The sequence below is a fragment of the Oryctolagus cuniculus genome, chromosome 14 (genome assembly GCF_964237555.1).
Source record: "Oryctolagus cuniculus chromosome 14, mOryCun1.1, whole genome shotgun sequence".
Classification (NCBI taxonomy): domain Eukaryota; kingdom Metazoa; phylum Chordata; class Mammalia; order Lagomorpha; family Leporidae; genus Oryctolagus; species Oryctolagus cuniculus.
This window is the reverse complement of record NC_091445.1, coordinates 45868219-45891424: the sequence shown is the minus strand read 5'-3', so window position 1 is coordinate 45891424 and position 23206 is coordinate 45868219. Positions and strand designations below refer to the sequence as shown.

The 23206-nt window shown below is 44.8% G+C and overlaps 1 protein-coding gene across 3 annotated transcripts in view; it reads left to right on the top strand.

Annotated features, from left to right (window-relative positions):
* MYO10 (myosin X) overlaps positions 1 to 23206 on the top strand; it is a 244734-nt gene that overhangs the window by 153633 nt on the left and 67895 nt on the right. For all 3 annotated transcript variants that reach the window (XM_070056609.1, XM_008262083.4, XM_008262082.4), the window contains exons 11-19: positions 1894 to 2012; positions 2500 to 2646; positions 2817 to 2917; positions 3027 to 3093; positions 3612 to 3704; positions 4124 to 4192; positions 4377 to 4459; positions 7195 to 7303; positions 11049 to 11129. In XM_070056609.1, the coding sequence (XP_069912710.1) occupies positions 1894 to 2012; positions 2500 to 2646; positions 2817 to 2917; positions 3027 to 3093; positions 3612 to 3704; positions 4124 to 4192; positions 4377 to 4459; positions 7195 to 7303; positions 11049 to 11129 (869 nt within the window). The remainder of the gene's footprint in view (positions 1 to 1893; positions 2013 to 2499; positions 2647 to 2816; positions 2918 to 3026; positions 3094 to 3611; positions 3705 to 4123; positions 4193 to 4376; positions 4460 to 7194; positions 7304 to 11048; positions 11130 to 23206) is intronic.

Genomic DNA, 23206 nt, shown 5'->3' with positions numbered 1-23206 from the left:
TTATTTGACCCTTTAACTTTAGCGGCTTCCATTCTGTGCAGGACCTCAGAGATTTGTTGTGAAGTTAAAATGGTCTGATAGACATAGAGCTATGTCAGTTGTCATTTTCTGGGAGTGATTTATGTATTGTATTTTTAAACATATTCTGGTGGAAGCAATAAATGAGTTCCTGGAAGCTGAGAATTTGGATGAGTTCAAGTTCAAATTAACCGAGTTCTGTAGGCAAGTAGTTCCCAAGCATTTGGTCCCACCCCGCTCCTCTTGCTATTCTCAAAAGTCATTGAACCTCAAAGAGCTTTTGTTCATGTGGGTTCTATCTGTTCAAGTTTACTGCATTAGAAATTAAAACCAAGCCTTTAAAAATATTTATTAATGTATTTGAAAACAACAATAAGGAACTCATGGCATGTTAGAATAAACATCTTATTTTATTTAGAAGACTGTTTTCCAAAACATAAGTAAGTCAGAACTCTTACACTGTCCTACATTTTTTCAAATTTCTTTAGCATTTGGCGTAATAAATGACAACTGGATTCTTTTACCTGCTTCTGCATTTAATTTCATTGTTTAAATGCCTTGTGTTATGTAGCCTTTGGAAAACTCTCTTGACTACTGGTGAAAAATAAGAGTAGAAAACCAAATAACATCTTAGTAAAGGTTAAGCATCCCTAATGCAAAAATCCAGAATGCACCAAAATTTCCAGTTTGTTGTGTGCTGTCAGTAATACCGCAGGCCGGCGCTGCGGCTCAACAGGCTCATCCTCCACCTGCGGCACCGGCACACCGGGTTCTAGTCCCGGTCAGGGCACCAGACTCTGTCCCGGTCACTCCTCTTCCTGTCCAGCTCTCTGCTGTGGCCCGGAAGTGCAGTGGAGGATGGCCCAAGTCCTTGGGTCCTGCACCTGCATGGGAGACCAGATGTACCAGCTGCAGTGCACCGGCCATAACGGCCATTGGAGGGTGAACCAACGGCAAAGGAGACCTTTTTCTCTGTCTCTCTCTCTCTCTCTCTCTCTCTCACTGTCCACTCTGCCTGTCAAAAAAAAAAAAAAAAGTAATACCGCAAGCAGAAAATTACTCATCTGACCTCATGTGACTTGTCACAGTCAAAAGATAGGCACAGGGGCCAACATTGTGGTACAGCAGGTTAAGCTATTGCTTGCCATGGTTTAAATCCCAGCTGTTCTGCTTAGGATCCAACTCCTGCTAATGTACCTGGGAAGGCAGCAGAGGATGGCCAAAGTACTTGGGCCCTGCCACCCTTGTTGGAGACCCAGATGGAGTTCCTGGTTCCTGGCTTTGGCCTGGCCTAATCCTGGCTATTGCAGCCATTTGGGGAGTGAACCCGTGATGGAAGATTGCTCTCTCTGTCTCTCTCTCTCTCTCTTACTCTGCCTTTCAGATAAATAAAAAAAAAAAAATGCAGGCATGAGAAAAATATTGAATAAAATTACTTTCAAGCTGTTTATGAAATGTGTGTATGAGCCTTAAATGAATTTCAGGTTTAGAGGGTCTCATCCCTAAGAAAACCCATTATTCATATGCCAGTATCCAAAATATGAAACACATTTGGTCTCAAGCATTTTGGATAGGAATGTACAACCTATATTCCTAAAGAAAGCAGTCACAAATCTGACAGGGTCTCCGGGACCTTACAGGATTTCGAAACCACACTTTGCTGGGCGCTAGATTCTTCTGTGCTGCTAACCTAAGATTCACGAAGGGAGTGAGTAACGTAACCATGTAATGTGTGTTCTGTAAAGTCTGCCTGAGAGATTCAGGAGTGTTCTTTGCTGCAGGGTGTGGCAGTGCATCCATGGGCTTAGAACCCATTTGGAGTCCAATGACTTGGTTGTTGTTGGGATCCACCTTTGTCTTCTTGTTGGCTTTCAGCTTTGGGCAGGTCTGCAGAGTTACTAGGGCTGGACCCAACGCAGCTCACAGATGCTCTGACCCAGAGATCCATGTTCCTCAGGGGAGAGGAGATCCTCACGCCTCTCAATGTTCAGCAGGTACGCACTTTTCAGATCCATGGCTTTGATTCCAACAAGTAACTGTAGTGACTTGTTCAGAGTGTAATGATAACAGAAGTGTTGGATACAGACAAAGCTATTGAACTGTCTCCTAGGAAACAGAAGTAGCATAGTGTTTTGAGAAGAGGTCTAATACAGACTACCTGAGTTTGAGTCTTGGCACTTTCCAATTACCACTTGAATAAATTGGGAAATTTATTCACCGTGCCTCAGTTTCCCTCTGTAAGGATAATTCTCATACCCCATTCATTGCATTCTTGTAACTTATAACTCAACATACAAAGTTGAGCTTGGAAGCCCATTATTTAAAGGAACTCTTGTGTATCCCACTATAAAATCCATAAAGTCAAGTGAGCTCCAGTTTATTCCTTCTCTAAATATCTGTATCTTCCCAGATGGTATTGATTTGCTTAACACTGGGGATCTGGGGGGCCTGTGTCACCTAGAGCTGTGGTCTCCCCCACAGGCAGTTGATAGCAGAGACTCCTTGGCCATGGCACTTTATGCACGCTGCTTCGAGTGGGTGATCAAGAAGATCAATAGCAGGATCAAAGGCAAAGATGACTTCAAATCGATTGGCATCCTTGACATCTTTGGATTTGAAAACTTTGAGGTAGGCTGCCAAAGACTGAGACACATGAATTCTTTTCTGTCCATTTACTGTCTGCTCTTCAACAAGTCTCTTCAAACACACACTGGTGTTTTTCTGCGCCGATTTTTCTTCATCTTTATGGGGAATAGTGAGGATGCTAATGATGCTTATTGAATGGCTTTCCCCCTTAGGTTAATCACTTTGAGCAGTTCAATATTAACTATGCAAATGAGAAGCTTCAGGAATATTTCAACAAGCATATCTTTTCTTTAGAACAACTAGAATATAGCAGGTAAGCACTCAAAAGATCCCTCTTCAAAAACGTTTTTAAAAATCAACTACATTAGATCACTTTGAAGAAATATTTTTATTTAACTTGGCCCTTTTAAATCTTTCTCCAGAGAGGGATTAGTGTGGGAAGATATTGACTGGATAGACAATGGAGAATGCCTGGACTTGATTGAGAAGGTAATGGATGTTGAAGAATGGCTATAGTCCCTAGGGTGTCCAGCTGGGTTGATTCATATTTACAAGAACAAAGAATCTTGTGCGAACACGCACATCAAAGATGTGAATGTTTAGAGCACAATGGGCCATTTGGAAATGTAAATGTAAATGTGCAAGGTGGAATTTAAATACTTGGCTGCCTTAAAACTATTGTCTCATAGAACTCAGTATTTGAGAGTCAACAGTGTGTGAATTGGCTTCACTTGGAAGCAGGAAAGCCTTGCCAACATCAATAGTAGATGTGCCAGTTCTAAAAGTTTTATCCACAAAATTGCAGTGGGCTCCATTTTTCAAAGGATTTACTTAGAATTCAAATTAATTGGTTTTCTTTATAGTGTAGGAATATGAAATTCTCTAAGAAATCACTCTATCATTTTTATATTAACCTCTGACTGATGGAGAGGAGAAAGAGTTCTCAGATAGTTTGAGAGGTACACATTCACCTCTTAATCATTTGACCCTTTTCTTTCCTCTTCTAGAAACTTGGCCTCCTAGCTCTTATCAATGAAGAAAGCCATTTTCCTCAAGCCACAGACAGCACCTTATTGGAGAAGTTACACAATCAGCATGCTGTATGTCAAAATCTGCCTGTTCTTAATTATGTCTGAATAGCAGATCTGTGGATTAAGATTACGTACAAGATGTCTCAGCACTGTTGGCTCAACTTTTCTCACATTTAACTTTTCTCCTCTCTACTTGAAACTCTTCTGTTAGCGGAGCCAAGTTGAAATAAGTCAGGATTGGGATTGGGGCTACTTGTCAGAATATGTCCAAGTGTTTTGTGGATAGAGAACTGAAAATTGTTAGCCTACTCTTAATGACATAGTCAAGAGTTGCATGGATGGTTTTGACAAAGTACATCTTATGTCTTGCCCTACAACTCTGACACGTGGCAAGATTTGATATTGGTTCCACCATCTAGTATTTAATATTATTTGGAAGTCAGAAGAAATCACTGAGTGAAATAAGGCATTACTTTTTTTTTTAATAGAATAACCACTTTTATGTGAAGCCCAGAGTTGCAGTCAACAATTTTGGAGTGAAACACTATGCTGGAGAGGTAACTTCTTACTAAGATACTTAAAATATCTCCCCACTTAGTATATAGAGGAAATCATAGATTCAGAAACTAATCATGCCTCTATTGAAATGATTTATCTTTGTGAGTTTAACATGAATGGAAATGCTTATGACCTGAAGTTATTCTTTTGATCAGTTCTGGTTTTATTTTTTTTTACAACTAGGTGCAGTATGATGTCCGAGGCATCTTGGAGAAGAACAGAGATACCTTTAGAGATGACCTTCTCAACTTGCTAAGAGAAAGCCGGTATGTACGTCATTTTCCTCCACAAAGTCAGTAACAAACAAATTAAAATTTGTGCAATTACCCTAGGAGGTAGCAGGAGATGGCTCAAGTAGTTGGGTCTCTGCTACCCATATGAGAGACTCAGATTGAGTTCTCAGCTCCTGGCTTTTCACCTGGACTGTTTCTGGGAAGTGAACCAGTGGATGGAAGATCTGTCTGTCTCTTTTCCTCTCTCTCTCTGCCTTTCAAATAAAATGAAAAGTAGATAAAAATTAAAATAAATGAAATTTGTATAAATGTATTATAATTATAAAACAAATTACTATTCTGGAAACACCTTGATGTAGTATCTTCTTCCCAGACAATATTTTGCCAGTACAGTGACTCAAGATATAGAATAATTGTAACAGCATTGACTGACTCTTAATGAAGGACTAAAGTGACCCAGAGCCAAGAGTTTGGTACTGTTATTGACCACATTATATTATAAAGATGAGGAAACTGAGGTTTGGTGTGGCTAAGTGACTTGCCCGAGACCCTCAATTGGTAACCAGTGACCTGTAGAGCCTAGTTGATATCAGGTCTGCTTGGCCCAAGATATCAGGCTATTATTCAGCTGACCTGCTTCTTCATGGCAAGCCTGGAGCCATATGCTGAATTAATTTCTGCCTTGGTGTTATAGGAGCCACATATCTCTAGTAAATATAAGGGGTGTCAAAAAAATAAGTGTTAATTTAGCCAGAACTATAAATTTATTACACAGTCATGAATTGTAAATTCACACCATTAAATGAATAGCTAAAACATGCAGAAATTTTTCAAATGATTAGTTTAACTATTTGTGTAGAAAATGTCAGGAACCTTCCCATCTTTAGAAGAATTTGTGAGAAAGCGTTTGGGAAAAAATGCTTATCTGAGAGTTTTCAAATACCTGTGTCCAATATGAATCTGTAACACAAATAAATATTATCTAAAGAAGGAAGTAGTACAACTGTTAAAAAGCTGTAATACTTTTAGAAATGTAAATATCAAGTGGCCAGTCTGTCACTTGGAATTGGGACAAAAAGGAGCCAATCGGAAGTGTCAGTGTAGAAGCTCAGCAGTTGATGTGTGTGGTCTTTGTTGCTTTAACTCTCCTTTGTGAAGATTTACTATTTACAACAATGTCAGTTCATTTTATATTTAGGTGAAGTTTCAGGCCTTTGAAAATCAGGGATGTTTATTTTTTAAAGAAAGATTTTATTTATTTGAGAAGTAGAGTTACAGAGGAAAAGACAGAAAGGTTTTCCATCTGCTGGTTCACTACCCAAATGGCTGCAACAGCTGGAGTTGGGCCGATTAGGAGCCAGGAGCTTCATCTGGGTCTCCCACGCAGGTACAGGGGCCCAAGCACTTGGGCTGTCTTCTATTGCTTTCCCAGGCCATAGCAGAGAGCTGGATGTGAAGAGGAGCAGCCAGGACCCAAACTAGCACCCATACTGGTGCTGGTGCTGCGGGAGGAGGCTTAGCCCACTGTGCCACAGTGCCAGCCTCAAATGAGGGATGTTTTAAACATAACATAACACGTTGCCTGTTGGAGCAGTTGTGTAGTTGTTAGGTTTAAGTTGATGTGTGACTCTTCAGTGGCAGTCTGTTCTAGTGAAAAAAGCAAGGTGGGTGTGCTGGATACCTTTGTTCTAATGGTAAGCGTTCTGGGATGGGAATGAGGAACTGGGCCTTTCTGCCCCAGGTTTCCCTCTGCAGATCCAGGGGCTTGGGCTGTTTGGTCGCTCCCTTCCCTTTCACCTTTGACATCTGTGACCTGTTAGTGCAACCAGAACTTTTCCTGAGAGAGAGCTCAATGCACATTTAGAGAGATTCAAAGAGTGAACATTGACAAGCACCCGAGAACCAAAATGAAAAAGGTTGGAACAAAGTGAGAAGCCGCCAGGAGAAGCACGGGTGCTGTCGCCTTGGGAGTGCAGATACCAGAACAACCTCCCTGCCCTTTCTAGTGACAGTGAAGCAACCCAACCTCCCTGCTTTATAACCCATAATACCTTCCGTGCATGGGAGATAAGAAGTTACTGGGAAGCCTGTTCTTTAGTAATACTGGTAATGAGTGTCATAGAACTCTTTCCTAAGAACTAACAGCAGCATGTAAAATATGCCAGACACTCTGATCTCAGCCTTTTGCATACATTTTCTCATGTCCATCTCATCAGATCCTCAGGGAATACTTCTAAAGTTGTCACCATTTTCCAGATAAAAGAAACTGGAGCCTAGTAAGAGGTGAAGCATCTCACCCTAGGGATGCAGCTGGGAGATGGTGGAGGCAGATTTTGGACCCTGGTCTGCCTCACTCCAGGGTGGTGTCCCGCAGTAGTGCCCTTCTATAGGTTAATTGGTTGGATCTTTGCAACCTCAGGAAATGGGTGAAAGAGGTATCTCACTTCTACAGGCAAGGAAGCTGCAGCTCCAGGGGATCGAGTGGCACCCCAGAAAATGTGGCGCTCCTCAGTGGGGTGCCACCCTTGGATCACTGCCAACCCCATTCTTCTCTGCAAGACTTGGTGCTCTGAAGGCTGGCTCATTTTTTTCAGTGCCTAAAGCTCTTTGGCAGTGGTTGGGTTGAAATTGGAAGCTGTCTTAGCCCTGCCAGGCCTTGGCGTAATACTTCTAATTATCAGTGGGAAAATGCCCCATAATTGCAGTTACCCAGCACGTAATAATCAGGTATGTGAGCCTCACGATCTCCCTGCTGTTCCTTCACACAGATTCGACTTCATCTATGACCTATTTGAACACGTTTCAAGCCGCAACAATCAGGACACCTTGAAATGTGGAAGCAAACATCGGCGGCCCACAGTCAGCTCCCAGTTCAAGGTCAGTCTCTACCGCTGGCTTTGATGAGTTGGTTGTTACTGTGGTTTTAATAATTGAGGGGGCTGGTGCTGTGGTGTAGGTTAAGCCTCTGCTTGCAGTGCTAGCATCTCATATGGGCACTGGTTCAAGTCCCAGTTGCCCCACTTCTGATCCAGCTCCCTGTTAGAGTGCCTGGGAAAGCAATGCAGAATGGCCCAAGTGCGTGGTCCCCTGCACCCACATGGTAGACCTGGAAGAAACGCCTGGCTCCTTGCTTTGGCCTGGCCCAGTCCAGACCATTGTGACCACTTAGGGAGTGAACCAGTGGATGAAAGATTTTCTGTCTCTCTCTCTTTCCTTCTCTGCCTGTATTTCTGCCTTTCAGATAAGTAAGATCTTTAAAAAAAAAAAAATTGAAAAGAGGTGTTGGGTATATGTGAGTTCCATTAGACTATTTAATTTTATTTTCCTTTATCATGCTTTTAAAATAGCAATTTATAAATATGTTTCTCATATGAAACATGTAGATTCTTTTCTTTATTAAATGAGGAATAGCTAATTTTTCCAAGCATTTGAAGTAAAAGTTCTTAAGAAGATATCTTTGGGCTGGCGCCGTGGCTCAATAGGCTAATCTTCCGCCTTGGGCGCCGGCACACCGGGTTCTAGTCCCGGTCGGGGCGCCAGATTCTGTTCCGGTTGCCCCTCTTCCAGGCCAGCTCTCTGCTGTGGCCAGGGAGTGCAGTGGAGGATGGCCCAGGTGCTTGGGCTCTGCACCCCATGGGAGACCAGGAGAAGCACCTGGCTCCTGGCTTCGGATCAGCGTGGTGCGCCGGCCATTGGAGGGTGAACCAACAGCAAAGGAAGACCTTTCTCTCTGTCTCTCTCTCTCACTGTCCACTCTGCCTGTCAAAAAAAAAAAAAAAAAAAAGATATCTTTGCCTGTCTTTGATTACTCCGGTTTGTATTTAATAATGACCATTTGCATATTTAAATACAACCATAAGAATATTCTTATTTGCATTTTAAGATGTAAGCATTTTATGTAGTTTAGAGGTAGGACAAACGAAGACCATTTCCCCAACTTAATTGTTATACTCTCAAGTGGAAAATGTTAACATGAAGAGGAAATGGCAGCATGTAATTCAGCACGTTTTTATGTCTGCCTTTGTGAGGCTGTCCTTGATTTGGTTCTTCAGTGGGCTGCACAGGGCTGGGTTCTGTGTGACACCTGTTGTATGAGTACAAGACAGGGGAGATGAGTCAGGATACGACCAACATGGCAGCAGGTTTAACTCCTGTGGGATGTGATATTCATAGCTACCATTTACTGCATACCTCCCATGTGCCAGTCATTAGGCTAATCACACTTCACATAGTTGTCTTGTTCATTCTTTACACGTAACCCTACAAGTATATATGATGTGCCCGCTTTAGAGAGAAGAAAAGTGAGGTGTAGTAAAGTGGAGATCGCTCAGTCCCTCAGAGGACTGACTCAGGGATTTTACTTGAAACTGGGGTCTCTGTCTCTGAAACCTGTGCTCTTAGTCTTCCAGCGAAGGTGCTCAGTTTTCTTTTTCTAGGTCAGTTTTTCCTGGAGCTGCCTGGGAAGGTTTTGTGCATTTGTGAGACCTGACTTGGACAAGAAGTGGAGGAAACGGGAAGGGCCAGGTGGACTTCCAGGTAGAATGAGGGCAGGAGGAAGACATCTCAGAGACAGAGATGTGAGACCTCCCTCCAGAGGCATCAGCAGATAGGAGTCTTCTGGACAGGACACCAGCCGAGAATTTAGGTTGTTATCAGAATAGGAAGGGCAGACAATGTGAAGAGGCTTTGTCCGCTGAGAAATCCTCAAGATTTCTGAGCAGAGAGTTGTAGTGTTGTAGACAACCTAGTTGTCTTTAGCATCAAAACTGTAAGAAAACAGAGGGAACACAAGTGGATTAAGAGACATGTATGTCAACCAACTACAGTAATTAAACCACACTTGGATTCTGATGCAGAAAAACAAAATGCTTAAAAATTATGAAATCTAGGATGAGCGTGTGGCCTAGGTCACATATGTACTACTACATTGTAGTAACTGGGTTTGAGTCCCAGCTCTGCTTCTGAGTCCAGCCTCCTGCTAATGTGTCTTCTGGGGAGGTAACAGGTAATGGCTCAAGTAATTGGGTTTCTGCCTCCCATGTGAGAGACTTGGATTGAGTTCCCAGCTCCTGGCTTCAACTGACCCAGTGTGCCATTGTGGGCATTTGCGGAATGAGCCAGGCCCTGGGAGCTCTGTCTGCCCATATTTCCTTCTTCCCTCTCCTCTCCCTCTCTTCTCTTCTCTCCCCTGTCCTGTCCTCGCCTCTCCTCTCCCTTTCTGTCCCCTCCCCTCTCCTCTTCTCTCCCCTCCCTTCCCTTCCCCTCTCCTCCCTTACCTCTCCCCTCTCATCCCCTATCCTCTCACCTCCCCTCCGCAGCCCCTCTTATCCTTTCTCATCTCCCTCCCTCATCCTCTTCCCTCCCCTCACCTCCTCTCCACTCTCCTCCCCTCCTTTCTCCTCTCCTCTCCCCTCCACTCCTCTCTCCTCTCCTTTCCTCTTCTCTTCCCCCCTCCTCTCCCCTTGCCTCCTGTCCCTTCCTCTCCTGTTTTTAAATTATGAAATTTGGGGGAGTTGAACATTTTAACATGAAATGTGAGATTCTTGTACATTGTAATTACATAATATTTTAAAGTATTTGACCTTTAATAATGCATGCTGAAATATTGATGGATAAGATAATATGGTATCTGGGATTTGGCTTTCTTTTTTTAAAAAAAGATTTATTTATTTATTTGAAAGGCAGAGTTAAAGAGGCCAGAGGCAGTGAGAGAGGGAGAGGTCTTCCTTCTGCTGGTTCACTGCCCAGATGGCCACAACTGCCAGAGCTGAGCTGATTCGAAGCCAAGAGCCAGGAGCTTCTTCTAGGTCAAGCACATGAGTACAGGGGCCCAGGCATTTGGGCCAACTTCTACTGCTTTCCCAAGCAATAGCAGAGAGCTGGATTGGAAGTGGAGCAGCCAGGACTCAAACTGCCGCCCATATGGGATGCTGGCGCGGCAGGCAGTGGCTTTACCCATTATGCCACAGCACTGGCCCCGGATTTGGTTTTCAATGGGAGATGGGAGTAGTATGCATGGAGACAGAGATCAGGCAGAATGCAATAGCTTTGAGCTGAAGCTGGTGATATAGACTCATTAAATACATTATCTGCTTTGGTGAATAATAATAATAATTTTTAAAAAACCCTTCATAACAAAAATTTTTAAGGAAAATAGTAGTATAGATTGATCTGATGTTTATAACCTGGTGATTAGAAGGCAAGAGTGAGATATTGTGGCTCACAGGACATGAGCATTGGTATTGGCTATTTTGACAGAAATAATGAATTAGGGAAAATAATTACAATAGAAAATCAGATACTTCACAGTTTTTCTGTACAAAACATTGAGATATCCTAGGGTTCCTTTTGCTTTATTGACCAAACATTTTTTGAAATGGCACTATTTCAAAGGAAGAGAAAAATGAGTTTTTATACTGTGAAATAATCTCAGTTACAATGAATTGTAATGTTTCTGCAGTTTTATATTAGGTTGACAAGTAAAAGTGAAAAAACTCTTTACTATTCCTGATTTATATTGTTTTGCTTTTTATTCTTATTTCTAATAAGTACTTTGATGCTGAGAAATTTAAAGAGTGACACACTAAGACTAAATCAACATGTACTTTTTCCTCCCTAATAGGACTCACTGCATTCCTTAATGGCAACGCTAAGCTCTTCTAATCCTTTCTTTGTTCGCTGTATCAAGCCAAACATGCAGAAGGTAAGATTTATGACAGTCCCAGACTGAAATCTCGATTGAGTCTTCCAAGGAGCAGCCTCCTGGGGTGGCTCCGTACAGATGTGGGGTCTCCAAAGTGCTGTCGTAAATGGTTAGAAATGGACAAGACGCTGGTATAACCAGTCCATAAATGAAAAGCTCCCTTTGCCCCTTGAACCTCAGTCTGCCTTTGAGTGATGCTGTTCGGCTTTAAGATCTGTTCGTAAAGGAAACCTTGGGAAGCCTGCCTTTTTTGTATTTTCTTTCTTTCTTTTAACCTTTGGTTTCAAATTCTTGAGGCCGGCTCCAGTGTGATCCAGTGTGTTTCGAGGAAATAGTTGGTGTGGGTTTTTTTTTTACTGTGGTTGATTTCTTTGAGCTTTCTGTTCTATTGCTACATCGTTAAACATCACGCAGAGACTGTAGCGCTGGGTTTTAAATACTTCAGCTAGTTGATCCTAACTCATGAGAAGACACCACAAAGATCATCCTTAGTTTTAATGTCTTGGCTATGTGATTTTAGCTTTTAAATGTTGTTACGTGATCAGAAACAATGTGAATTTTAAAAGGAGATGCTACCTAAACAAAGAAAATGTAGTACTATTAAATACAAGCAGTTGCTGAATCCAAGGCTAAATGTGCTGTTGCCTTTTAAAGTGTTTTTAATGAAATTAAGTTATTTGGATTTGGCAAGCCAGCCTCTCTGGAGCAATCCTGTGGGTGTAGCTGAGAAACCTGATCTGAACTGCTTCTCAGTAGGTTTACATTCTATCTTGATAGCTTTGCTGGTGCCACATGTTATTTTTTTATACTATTGACCAGTTGCCTTTGGCTTCATAGTACGCTGATTCCTTGTTTCTAGTTTAAAGATGTATACTTGTAAGAACCACAATATGGAGTTCTCTGTCTTTCGTAGGAGCAAAATCAGGTATCACTAAGAGTAAACTGTTCAGTTTGTTACCTGACGGTGAAGTGTGATGGTAGGAAGTTGGCATTTGTGTCACATAAAGTGGCTGGGTATTAGGTAGAGGCTCTATAATGACTTTATGTGCGCTGTTCTGGCAGTTGGAAAAGCAACTCCTTTCCTCATCTTTCAAATTTATATTAAAATGTTTCAGAAAATGGCAACATAAATAATACCTGGTGATAAGCAGTATCAGATATTAGTAGTTAGAACATCTTACTGGGCCGGCGCCACGGCTCTCTAGATTATCCTCCACCTGCGGCGCCAGCACCCCGGGTTCTAGTCCTGGTTGGGGCGCCAGATTCTGTCCCGGTTGCTCCTCTTCCAGTCCAGCTCTCTGCTGTCGCCCGGGAGTGCAGTGGAGGATGGCCCAAGTGCTTGGGCCCTGCACCTGCACGGGAGACCAGGAGAAGCACCTGGCTCCTGGCTTTGGATCAGTGCAACACACAGGCAGTATCGGCCACTTGGAGGTTGAACCAACAGAAAAAGAAAGACCTTTCTCTCTGTCTCTCTCTCACACTGTCTAACTCTGCCTGTCCAAAAAAAAAAAAAAAAAATCTTTCTGCATAGTAGTATTTCTTGTAAGCAGGTTTATATTCCACTTGTCATGCCTTGTGTTCCCATGACAATACAGATGGCCGTGATGTCTGTGGTGCACACATGTGTGAGCTCCATCAGCATTCCTCCCAATTTTGGCCACAAGAGAAGTAATATATCCTGTCTTTCCACCTGCAGACACACACAGGACTGGAAGAGGGGCAACCGGGACAGAATCCGGTGCCCCGACCGGGACTAGAACCCGGTGTGCCAGCGCCCAAGGCGGAGGATTAGCCTATGGAGCTGCGGCGGCGGCCTGGTTTCTGCATTTTAAAAAATGCGCCCACTCCCCCTTCTGTTTCCATGTGTGTTGGCTCCTGGCCCCTGACATCTCCTGACTGGAGACATGATAATTACCAACACACTAAAGGCACTAAAGAATGGGCCACAGGAGGCAGAGAAAACATCCTAGTCCTGTTAAAGGCCTCCAGAAGTGAAGGCTCAGAGACTGGAGCCAACTTGTCTGAGAGTAAAGGTGTTGGTGTAATGTGTGTCAAAATGCTGATGGGAACAGAAGAGCAACTTAGGGCTGCTCCAGTAGTGTGCCTGTAGTTCCACTGAAAATACCCAGACTGCTACTGCTGATTATGTTCAATGAAATTCATGTAAGCATCCCTTATTTGGAGCTTTTCACAAATGTCTGTAGTTCCAGGATAGATTCTTCTAGAAATTTCACAGGGAAAAATCTTGCCTTCCCTCTCCCCAGAGATGAGTGTGTCTGGAGCAGGGGAGACAGGTCTCTGTTATCACCCCCATTTTCTTCTCCATTCTGTTTATCAGGAGAACTTGGGAGGTTGCATTTAAGTGTGGGCGTGTGTGTATTTTGTGCATGATTTAAGCACAAGGATCACGGATTTGGGCAGACTCCAGAGAATTGGGGGAGGGGGGCAGGTTTTTTGACCAGAGTTGAGGACGGCAGCCATGAATCTGTAGAAAAATCAGTAGCTGCTTTTGTGCTCTTAGCAGCAAAGGCAAGACTCTCACAGAGGGTCCCCCAAGCCGTAGCCCCCCACCATGGCCTGCAGGACAGGCTGCCCTCCAAGTGTTTGCATCCCATCATCGGCTGCTGGGCCCTAAAGAATCTAGAAATTCTTTGCGTGTCTTTGTTTTATGAGTTACTTGTTAATTTGGGGTTTGTTTTGCTTTTTTTGTTGTTGTTGCTGTTATTTGGGAATTTTGTGTTTAATTTTGAAAAGGTGGTACAGAGGGAAACTGTTATAAATGCAGGACCACACATGTCAGTGCAGCTCTAACAACGCGTGGACTTGTTTTCTCTTTTATAAATGGCCTTTCTCCGAGCTTGGGTGTTGTGTGGAAGGCACTTCACTAGCTCCTTGAAGACTCCTCCTGGTGCTAAGTTATGAAGCCCATAAAAAAGCACCCGCCCTGGCCTCCACAAGCTCTGGAGGGAATCTTCTATCGCGTTTAGGATTTTCAGAGTTCACAAAGGGCAGGCTTCTCTATTAGATGGTTTTTACTCCGGCGACATGGCCTTTTAGCTCTTTTCTGCTGTGATTTGCTTAGGCAGTAGCAGTAGCTGACCCAGAGTGCCCCAGCCAAGCACAGAGAATTTCTGCATCAGAAAAAACCTGCTTGGCCACATCAGGATCTCCCCCCAAGGGCGCCCACAGCCTGTGATCTCTCCCTGCCTGGTATTTTAGCAAATAAATTCTAGTCAGAAAAGTCTCTCATTAACATTCCTCAGAAAAGCCCTCAGGAGGTTCAGGACAGATTTAAGGAGGGAACAGACTGATAAATATCAGCAGGCTCCTCCTAGTGTGAGAACTCCTTGTCTGCAGAGGCCAGGGCCACCTCCTGAAGAATCCATCCAGGCCACCCATCCAGGAGAGCCTGGATGGCTCCCCTCCACGTGTACTGTGTACTGTGTACTGTTTACTGTGGGTGTGGGGAGGACCTGGGTTTGAGGAGGGAAGTGTTAGGAATTCCAGCAGCAGCCTTACCTTTGTTAAATATATAGTTTATTTCTCATTTATTTGAAAGGCAGAGAGATAGCGATTTCCCATCTGCTAGTCCATTCCCCAAATGCCCACAGCAGCAAGGGCTACCAGACCAGTCAGGAGCAAGGAATTCAATCCAGGTCTCCTGTGTGGGATACAGGCACCCAAAACCTTGAGCCATTGCTGTGCCTCCCAGAGTGTGCATCAGCAAGAAGCTGGAATGCAGAGCAGGCCAAGGACTCGAACACGGGGGCTGCGGTACTGGATGCAGGTGCCCTAGTGGTGCTTAACGCAGCACCGAAAGCCCGACCGGCTTCACATTTGAGCCTTGGTATAACACTGCCCTGAAAGATTCCGTCAGGTCTCCTCCAAAAAGGTGAAGACTCAGGTCTCCTTGTTTCTCTGTGGCTGGGGGCTGATAGGGAAGTCACTTAGCAGGGGTAGCCTCTAAAGCAAGAGGAGAGGAGTGATGGGCAGGGTTGTCTGCACTGAAGGAGGCCAGAGATCAGGCCCCAGGGCGGGGAGACTGAGGCTCTATTGAACTTGCAGTCCAATCATATTTTCTGGAAGGTAAGATCTGAAGAAAGAGGATGACCCTAGAGAGACAGGGTTAGCCAAGACCAGTTGAGGGTAGAAGGTTTTGAGTCACCATCTGTCTCCTGCCTTGAGGCACAAGGACACCTAAACCTTGCCATACAAAGGGCTTCTTCAAGGACTCTGGAGGTGACCTGTGTCCCCCTCTTTCATGTGCTACTTTCATATCATGCTAACTCCCTCATGATGACACCTTCCTGACCAGGACCACACAGGAAGTGAGAACTCCAGGAGACACTGGAAACAGGAGCCTTTGGTTTCTACAGGCATGATAATTTGATGAATGGACTTAATGGATGTGAAACTTTTAGTCCAGGGATTCAACTTGGTGTAATCCAGGGGCTAGCAGCCATTCTCTTTCCCTACCCCTTTTTTTCAAACACACATCAAACATTTGTTTTTGTTTTTGTTTTTATTTATTTATTTATTTATTTATTTTGACAGGCAGAGTGGACAGTGAGAGAGAGAGACAGAGAGAAAGGTCTTCCTTTTGCCGTTGGTTCACCCTCCAATGGCCGCTGCGGCCAGCGCGCTGCGGCCGGCACACCACGCTGATCCGATGGCAGGAGCCAGGAGCCAGGTGCTTTTCCTGGTCTCCCATGGGGTGCAGGGCCCAAGCACCTGGGCCATCCTCCACTGCACTCCCTGGCCACAGCAGAGAGCTGGCCTGGAAGAGGGGCAGCCGGGACAGAATCCGGCGCCCCGACCGGGACTAGAACCCGGTGTGCTGGTGCCGCTAGGCGGAGGATTAGCCTAGTGAGCCGCGGCGCCGGCCCAAACATTTGTTTTTAAAAAAGAGACATTTTGATAGTAATGTAGCACATTTTCCACCTTAAATTTTTGGACCTGAGGTCAGTAGTGTGGTACAGCGGGTTAAACAGCAGCCTGTGGTGCCCGACATCTCATGTGTGTACCAGCCAGAGTCCCAGCTGCTCTGCTTCCAATACAGGTTCCTTCTAAGAAAGTGGGAAAGCAGCCAAAGCTTGGGTCCCTGCCACCCATCTGAGAGACCCAAGTTCTAGGTACTTGGCTTTGGCCCAGTCCAGCCCTAGCCATTGTAGCCATCTGGGGAGTGAACCAGTGAATGGAAGACACTCTTTCTCTGTCCGTCTTTCTGTCTCTCTCCTCCCTCTCTGTAACTGTCTTTCAAATAAAATAAATACAATCTTTTTTTTTCTTGACAGGCAGAGTTAGACAGTGAAAGAGAGAGAGAGAGACAGAGAGAAAGGTCTTCCTTTTTCCGTTGGTTCACCCCCTAACAAATGGCCTCTATGGCTGGTGCACTGCGGCTGGCGCACTGTGCCAATCCAAAGCCAGGAGCCAGGTGCTTCCTCCTGGTCTCCTATGTGGGTGCAGGGCCCAAGGACCTGGGCCATCCTCCACTGCACTCCCAGGCCACAGTAGAAGAGCTGGATTGGAAGAGGAGCAACCAGGACAGAATCCGGCACCCCAACTGGGACTAGAACCCGGTGTGCCAGCACCACAGGTAGAGGATTAGCTAAGTGAGCCGCAACACCGGCAATAAAATCTTTTTTTAAAAATTTGGCCCTATTATATTTCTCTCATGTCTTTTTTTTTGCTTCCTTTTATGCATCTCATTTCTCATTAGTCTTCTTGAGATTTTTTTTTTCCAGCAACCTTTTATGTTTCTTTTTGGGCTTTTGCTCTCTAATCCTTTCTTGTTTATAAAAGTATAGAGCTACCCAAGTCCTACTCTGCAGGGGGAATCTTACCCATTTTTGACCCAGATGATAGCACAGTGTCCAGGCAGTTGCATGTGCTTGGTAAATGTTGAATTGCTCAGAAAGGCAGATTATAGAGATGCTTGTGGTAGTGAGCATTCACCTTGTCAACAATAACGACTCATGTACCATCTTTGACCTTTATTGCAACAGGTTTCATCCCAGTTAATTTATTTTATTTTGGACATAGTTTTCGTTTTTGCTCATCCTTGATTTGTATTGTTGGAAGTTACTCTGGAGATACAGTAGTAGTAGCTAAATTTTGTTGTAATATCCTGGCTACGCACCAGCCTTCCCAGGATAACTTGGTACTCTACTCTGCCTGTCTCCCTTGGCTGACCCTTCTCAGACAAGGACCCCTCAGGTTCAAGGCCCTTTGGGAACTGCTAAACAGAGCAGCAGAGACTCAGTCACAAACATTGCTTCCTCTGGGGCTGATGCTTCATCCTCAAATACTCAGATCTCTAAATGAGGCGTTTCCCCTAAGGACTTTGTGATCTGCCGTGATTAGGCCGGGATGCACCATATAACAAAGGTTTAAACTTACAGGTTAAACATTGGGTTTTAACATTCTGATTGAACTTTCTGAAATTAGGGTGCAGTGTTGTGGTATTAAATTGGTTAAGCCGCCACTTGGGATGCCCATATGCCATATCAGTGTGCCAGTTCAAGTCCCTGATGCTCCACGTGTAATCCAGGTCCCTGCTTAATGCACTTGGAAATGCAGTAGATGATGATGATGGCTCAGGTATTTGGGTCTTTGCCATCCTTGTGGGAGGCCCAGATAGAGTTCTGGGCTCCTTTATCCTGATCCAGTGCTGGCTGTTGGGATGCAGTCACTTGAGGAGTGAACTGGCAGATGGAAGATCAATCTCTTTCACTCTGATTTTCAAATAAATAAATAAATAAATCTTGAATAACTTCCTGGAAGTACAGAGCTTTCATTTGGAGGATGCCCTATTTTGCTGAGTCTGACTCCAGTAGAGTAAAATCACCATTGTGTATCTGTCACTGGGGGAGCACACACAGCAGCTGCTGTTCTGGGCCAAAGTGTTTCTTATCACACAGCTCTTGGTTATTTGACAAAAAGTGTGAAACTGAGACCCTTCACCACCGTAAATACACCCTTGGTCACTTTGTTTCCAGGCCTTTCTGCAGATGCTGTAACTTTCTGTCTCAGGGACAGATCTGTTAAGTGTAGTGTTGTAACCTCAGGGACAGGACAGACAGACGAAGTACTTCGCATAGTGTCCATAATTTGCGCAGACGGTAGGGAAAGCAGTGATGAAATTGGCCTGCATGCAGGCATCAGGTTGTGTGGAGATGGCTCCTTGGACCACAGTGAGTCTTAGGCACATCGCAATTGCGGACCTATCCAGATGGGAACATATTTACTTTAAGAGCCAATGAAATGCATCCAGTTTATCCCCTTTCAATGTCACACAAAGGGATCATCCTCTTTGTTGCTAAGTAACCCTTGGAGAGGGAAAATTCACTCCTGACTACACCTGAGGCAGCTTGTTGCTTTTTCTTTTTTAGGGCCTTACTGTTTATGGGAAAGGTTTTATCTGTACTGAATGGTAGCTGCATTTTCACATCTTTCACTCACTGGTCTTCATCCATTTGGGGTTGAAATCAAATGTCAAATACTCATTTCAGTGAGTATGTCAAATATTAATAATGTCCTCATGAAAATATATTTTTTCCTCCAGTAGGCAGCCACCTCAGTGTAATTTATCAAAATTTTCTTTTTTCTTTGTTTTAATCTACTTGAAAGGCAGAGTGAAAGAGAGAGAGAGAGAGAGCGCCTCCATTTGCTGTTCACTCTCCTGAAATGCCCACAACAGCCAGAGCTGGGCCAGGTGGGAAGCCAGGATCCAGGAATTCCATCCTGGGTCTCCCATGTGGATAGCAGGGACCCAAGGACTTGAGCCGTCATCCATTGCCTCCCAGGCACAGTAGCAGAGAGCCGGATCAGAAGTCAAGTATGTGGGTCTCAAATCCGCAGCTTGATAATGGTACATGGCTTTCCCGAGTGGTGGCCCAATCTGCTGCACCATAACACCTGCCTCTATTCCAGAATTTTCATTCAAATGTCAGTATATGATGCTGTACCACCTCAAGGCTGTTGTATGACCTGGGGATTATTCCCCTGTCTTTGAAGCATGTGTACTGACAGTACCTCCAGTATGAGTATTAAATGAAGTCATGTACATATTATTGCATGAAATAATGGAGGTGAGAGAGAAGCCCAACATGTGCCCCTGTGACTTGTTTCTGTTTCCTCCCATTGCCTCCTGGGCTCCTGCACCTGGCCGGCTGGTGATACTCTCCCCATCTTTTTTGTCTTTGTTATTGTTACAGAATAAACATACCTATATCAGTTCTTTTATTTATAGATGTATCCATTTATTTGAAATGCAGTTACAGAGGGAAAGATCTTCTGTCAGTTAACTCCCCAGATGGGCACAACAGTCTAGGCTGGGCTATGCCAAAACTCAGAATCAGAGCAGCTCAGAACTAGAGCAACCAGAAGGGATGCTGACGTTGCAGGTAATGGCCTAACCTGCTGCACCACAATGTTGACCCTAATTCTTAAAATTAATAGTGGGAGCCAGCACTGTGGCACAGCATGTTAAGTCGCCATCTGCAGTACCAGGATACTATATGGGCACCGGTTCAAGTCCCAGCTACTCGTCTTCTGATCCAGCTCCCTGCTAATGTGCCTGGGAAAGCAGCAGAAGATGGCCTAAGTCCTTGGGCCCTTACACCCGCGTGGGAGATCCAGCAGTAGCTCCTGGCTTTGGCCTGGCCCAGCCCCTGCTGTTGGGGCCATTTGGGGAATGAGCCAGCAGATGGAAGATCTCTCTCTGTGGGTCTCCTTCCCTCTCTCTGTAACTCTGCCTTTTAAGCAAATAAATAAATATTTTAAAAAATTAATAGTGGCTAAGTTTTGGCACAATACTTGCCATTTGCAACCCTTGCATCCCATATTAGAGTGCCTGCTTGAGTCCCGCTGCTCTGCTTCTGATCCAGCATCCTATTAATGCATAGCCTTGGAGGCAGCAGATGGTGGCCCACGTATTTGGATCTCTGATACCCATTGAAGAGGCCCAGATGGAGTTCTGGACTTTGGCCTGGCCCACCCCTTGCTATTGCAGGCATTTGGGGAGTGAACCATCAGATGAAAGAACACTGAGGCCAGCGCCCCAGCTCACTAAGCTAATCCTTAGCGCCGGCACCCCGGGTTCTAGTCCCGGTCGGGGCACCGGATTCTGTCCTGGTTGCTCCTCTTCCAGGCCAGCTCTCTGCTGTGGCCCGGGGAAGGCAGTGGAGGATGTGCTTGGGCCCTGCACCCACATGGGAGACCAGGAGAAGCCCCTGGCTCCTGGCTCCTGCCTTCGGATAGGCGCGGTGCGCCAGCCGCAGTGTGCCGGCCACAGCGCACAGGCCATGGCGGCCATTGGAGGGTGAATAAACAGCAAAGGAAGACCTTTCTCTCTGTCTCTCTCTCTCACTGTCCACTCTGCCTGTCAAAAAAAAAAAAAAAAAAAAAAAAAAGCAGAAACCAAAGCAATTAGATATAACCAAATCTCAGCATGGAAATACAAACATGAAAAGATGTAATTTCTTAAGTATTCTGGTGGCTCAAGTATTTTCAAGCAGGCCAAACTTCAAAAACTGCGAGTATTTGGCCAGCGCCGCGGCTCAATAGGCTAATCCTCCACCTCTGGCGCCGGCACACCGGGTTCTAGTCCCAATCGGGGCACCAGATTCTGTCCTGGTTGCTCCTCTTCCAGGCCAGCTCTCTGCTGTGGCCTGGGAGTGCAGTAGAGGATGGCCCAAGTCCTTGGGCCCTGCACCCGCGTGGGAGACCAGGAGAAACACCTGGCTCCTGGCTTCGGATCAGCGGGGTGTGCCGGCCGCAGCAACCATTGGGGGGTGAACCAACGGAAAAGGAAGACCTTTCTCTCTCTCTCTCTCTCTCTCTCTGTCCACTCTGCCTGTCAAAAAAAAAAAGAAAGAATGAATGAAAGATCACTGTGTGTATATGTCTGCCTTTCAGATGGGAAAAAAATTAATAGACTATTGTTTTAGAAAATTTTTTTTTAAAGATGTATTTGTTTATTTGAAAGGCACAGTTACAGAGAAAGAGGGAGAGACAGAGAGAACTCTTCTGTCTCCTGATTTCACTCTTCAAATGACTGCAATGGCCAGAGCTAGGAGCTAGGAGCTTCCTCTGGGTCTCCCTTGTGGGTCACAGGGGTCCAAGCATTTGGGCCACCTTCAGCTGCTTTCCCAAGCTCATTAGCAGGGAGCTGAATCCAAGTGGAAGAGCCCAACACCAACCAGCACTGACATGGGATGCTGGTGTTGCAGGTGGCGGCTGAATCTACTGCACCACAACACCAGACTTGCCCAAGACTCTCAGTTGATAACCAGTGACCTGTAAACCCTAGTTGGTTTCAGGTCTGCTTGGCCCAAGACAGTTTTATACAGTGGACTCTGTAGAGTTGTCCACGTAGCCAGCTCTTCACTGCAGTGAATCTCACAGCCTTAGGGTTGGTCCCATCCCCTTGCAGTCTTATTGGACAGTGCCCATGCAGCACTGACCTGCGCTCATCCTTCCTGTCCTGGGCTTTGGCACTCTCCTGCACCCGTGCACCTGTGCACGTGCAGCACACGTTGCAGCCTCTTCTTTCCACTCTGGAAAATATCTCACGCAGGAGACCTGCAAAAGGGCAGTTTTACCTTTTGATGAACTGTTAGTCAAGGAAACATGGAGGCAACCACTCTTCCCCAGAGAGGGAGCAATCACAGCACACCCCTCCGTGGTCACTTCAGTCCTGTTTACCAGGTTGTCACAGTAACCATTCAGCCGTGCTGCCTGAAAGACCAGGAAAAAAGCCATAGATGAGGCTCAGCAAAATTGAAGAGTGCTGTTCCCAGGATGGATTTTCAAAGGCCACAACTAAGTTGCTCAATTTGGCCCTGGAGCATTATTAAAAAAAAAAAAGTAGATCATCTTTAAAAATCAAGAATCTTTGGGCCTTCAAATGTATTTATGTGTCTGTTGGTGCATGCAAGTTAGTTAGTTTGCTCCTGCAGTCAAAAGTATCCTCAGCAATTACCACGCCAGGCTGGCCTTCCTTTGAGTAGAATCAGGAATGAATTAAGCAGGCACAGCCCAAGACACCACATAAAAGGCCGGGAACACCAGCAAGCCAAAGAAAGCCCGTTTTTGTGTCTGTCAGCTTAGAAGCTCCTAGCGCGGACTGCTAAAGATGCAGCCATTTACGGTGGACAAAAAGTGAAGGGGGAAAAGAAACCCAAGGTACGGTTTTTGTCTCGTTTGTGTGCCTTGCAGTGGTTGTACAAGTTTAAAATTCTGCAGAGAACACACCAGAGCTGAGCAGAGCGTGCTGTTTCTCCGAGCACCCAGTTTTTAGTTTGTAGCAAATGGGTGAGTGCTGATTCTGAGCTCAACGTGTGTGTGCGAGGATGAACTACTAATGCTTCCTGAAAATGAGGAAGGGGGTCCACTCATCATATAAGGCATTGACAAGGCTGTGTGTTTCTGATATAGCATTTGCCTTCCTATGAAAGAATTTGTCATAGTAAGTTGAAAGCGGAAATGAGTGGCGTGCTGTCTTTTATTTGGATTTCTTATCTCAGATTACCTCTTTCAAAGCTTGTACACTGTACTCATACAGCTTTTCTCTGCTTTGTGTTTTATAGGAACTTTTAAAAAAAAATTTGCTCAAGAATAATCTCTTTGTAGATGGCATTGTGAACTGGTTTGTACACTAGTATGGAAATGCGTAGGAGTTGAGTGGCCATCTGTTGAATATTATGTGCTTGTTTCACATAAGCACACCCATGTGGGAATTTTGCAATCAGTCTGGAGAAACCTGAGGAGGCACACTTGGTTGGGATTCTCTTATTCCCCAAAGGAGAGGTCCCCCTAGGAAGAGCTAAAGAAAAGCGCCTGAAATGCTAATCTCTGCCTGGCAGACAGAGGATTCACAGGAATTGCAGTGAGGGGAGGGGGGTGTCTATTCAGTTGCTAAACTTGGCCTTGAAGGGTGTCTGTGTTTTCAGCCTGAAGGTGGCCTTTCATATTAAATTGACTTACTTTTAAAAAGAAATGAATAATAATGTGGCTGGACTGAGCAGGCTTTTGTTGAAACATAAGGTGGCTAAGTGGAAACCAAATATTGGAAT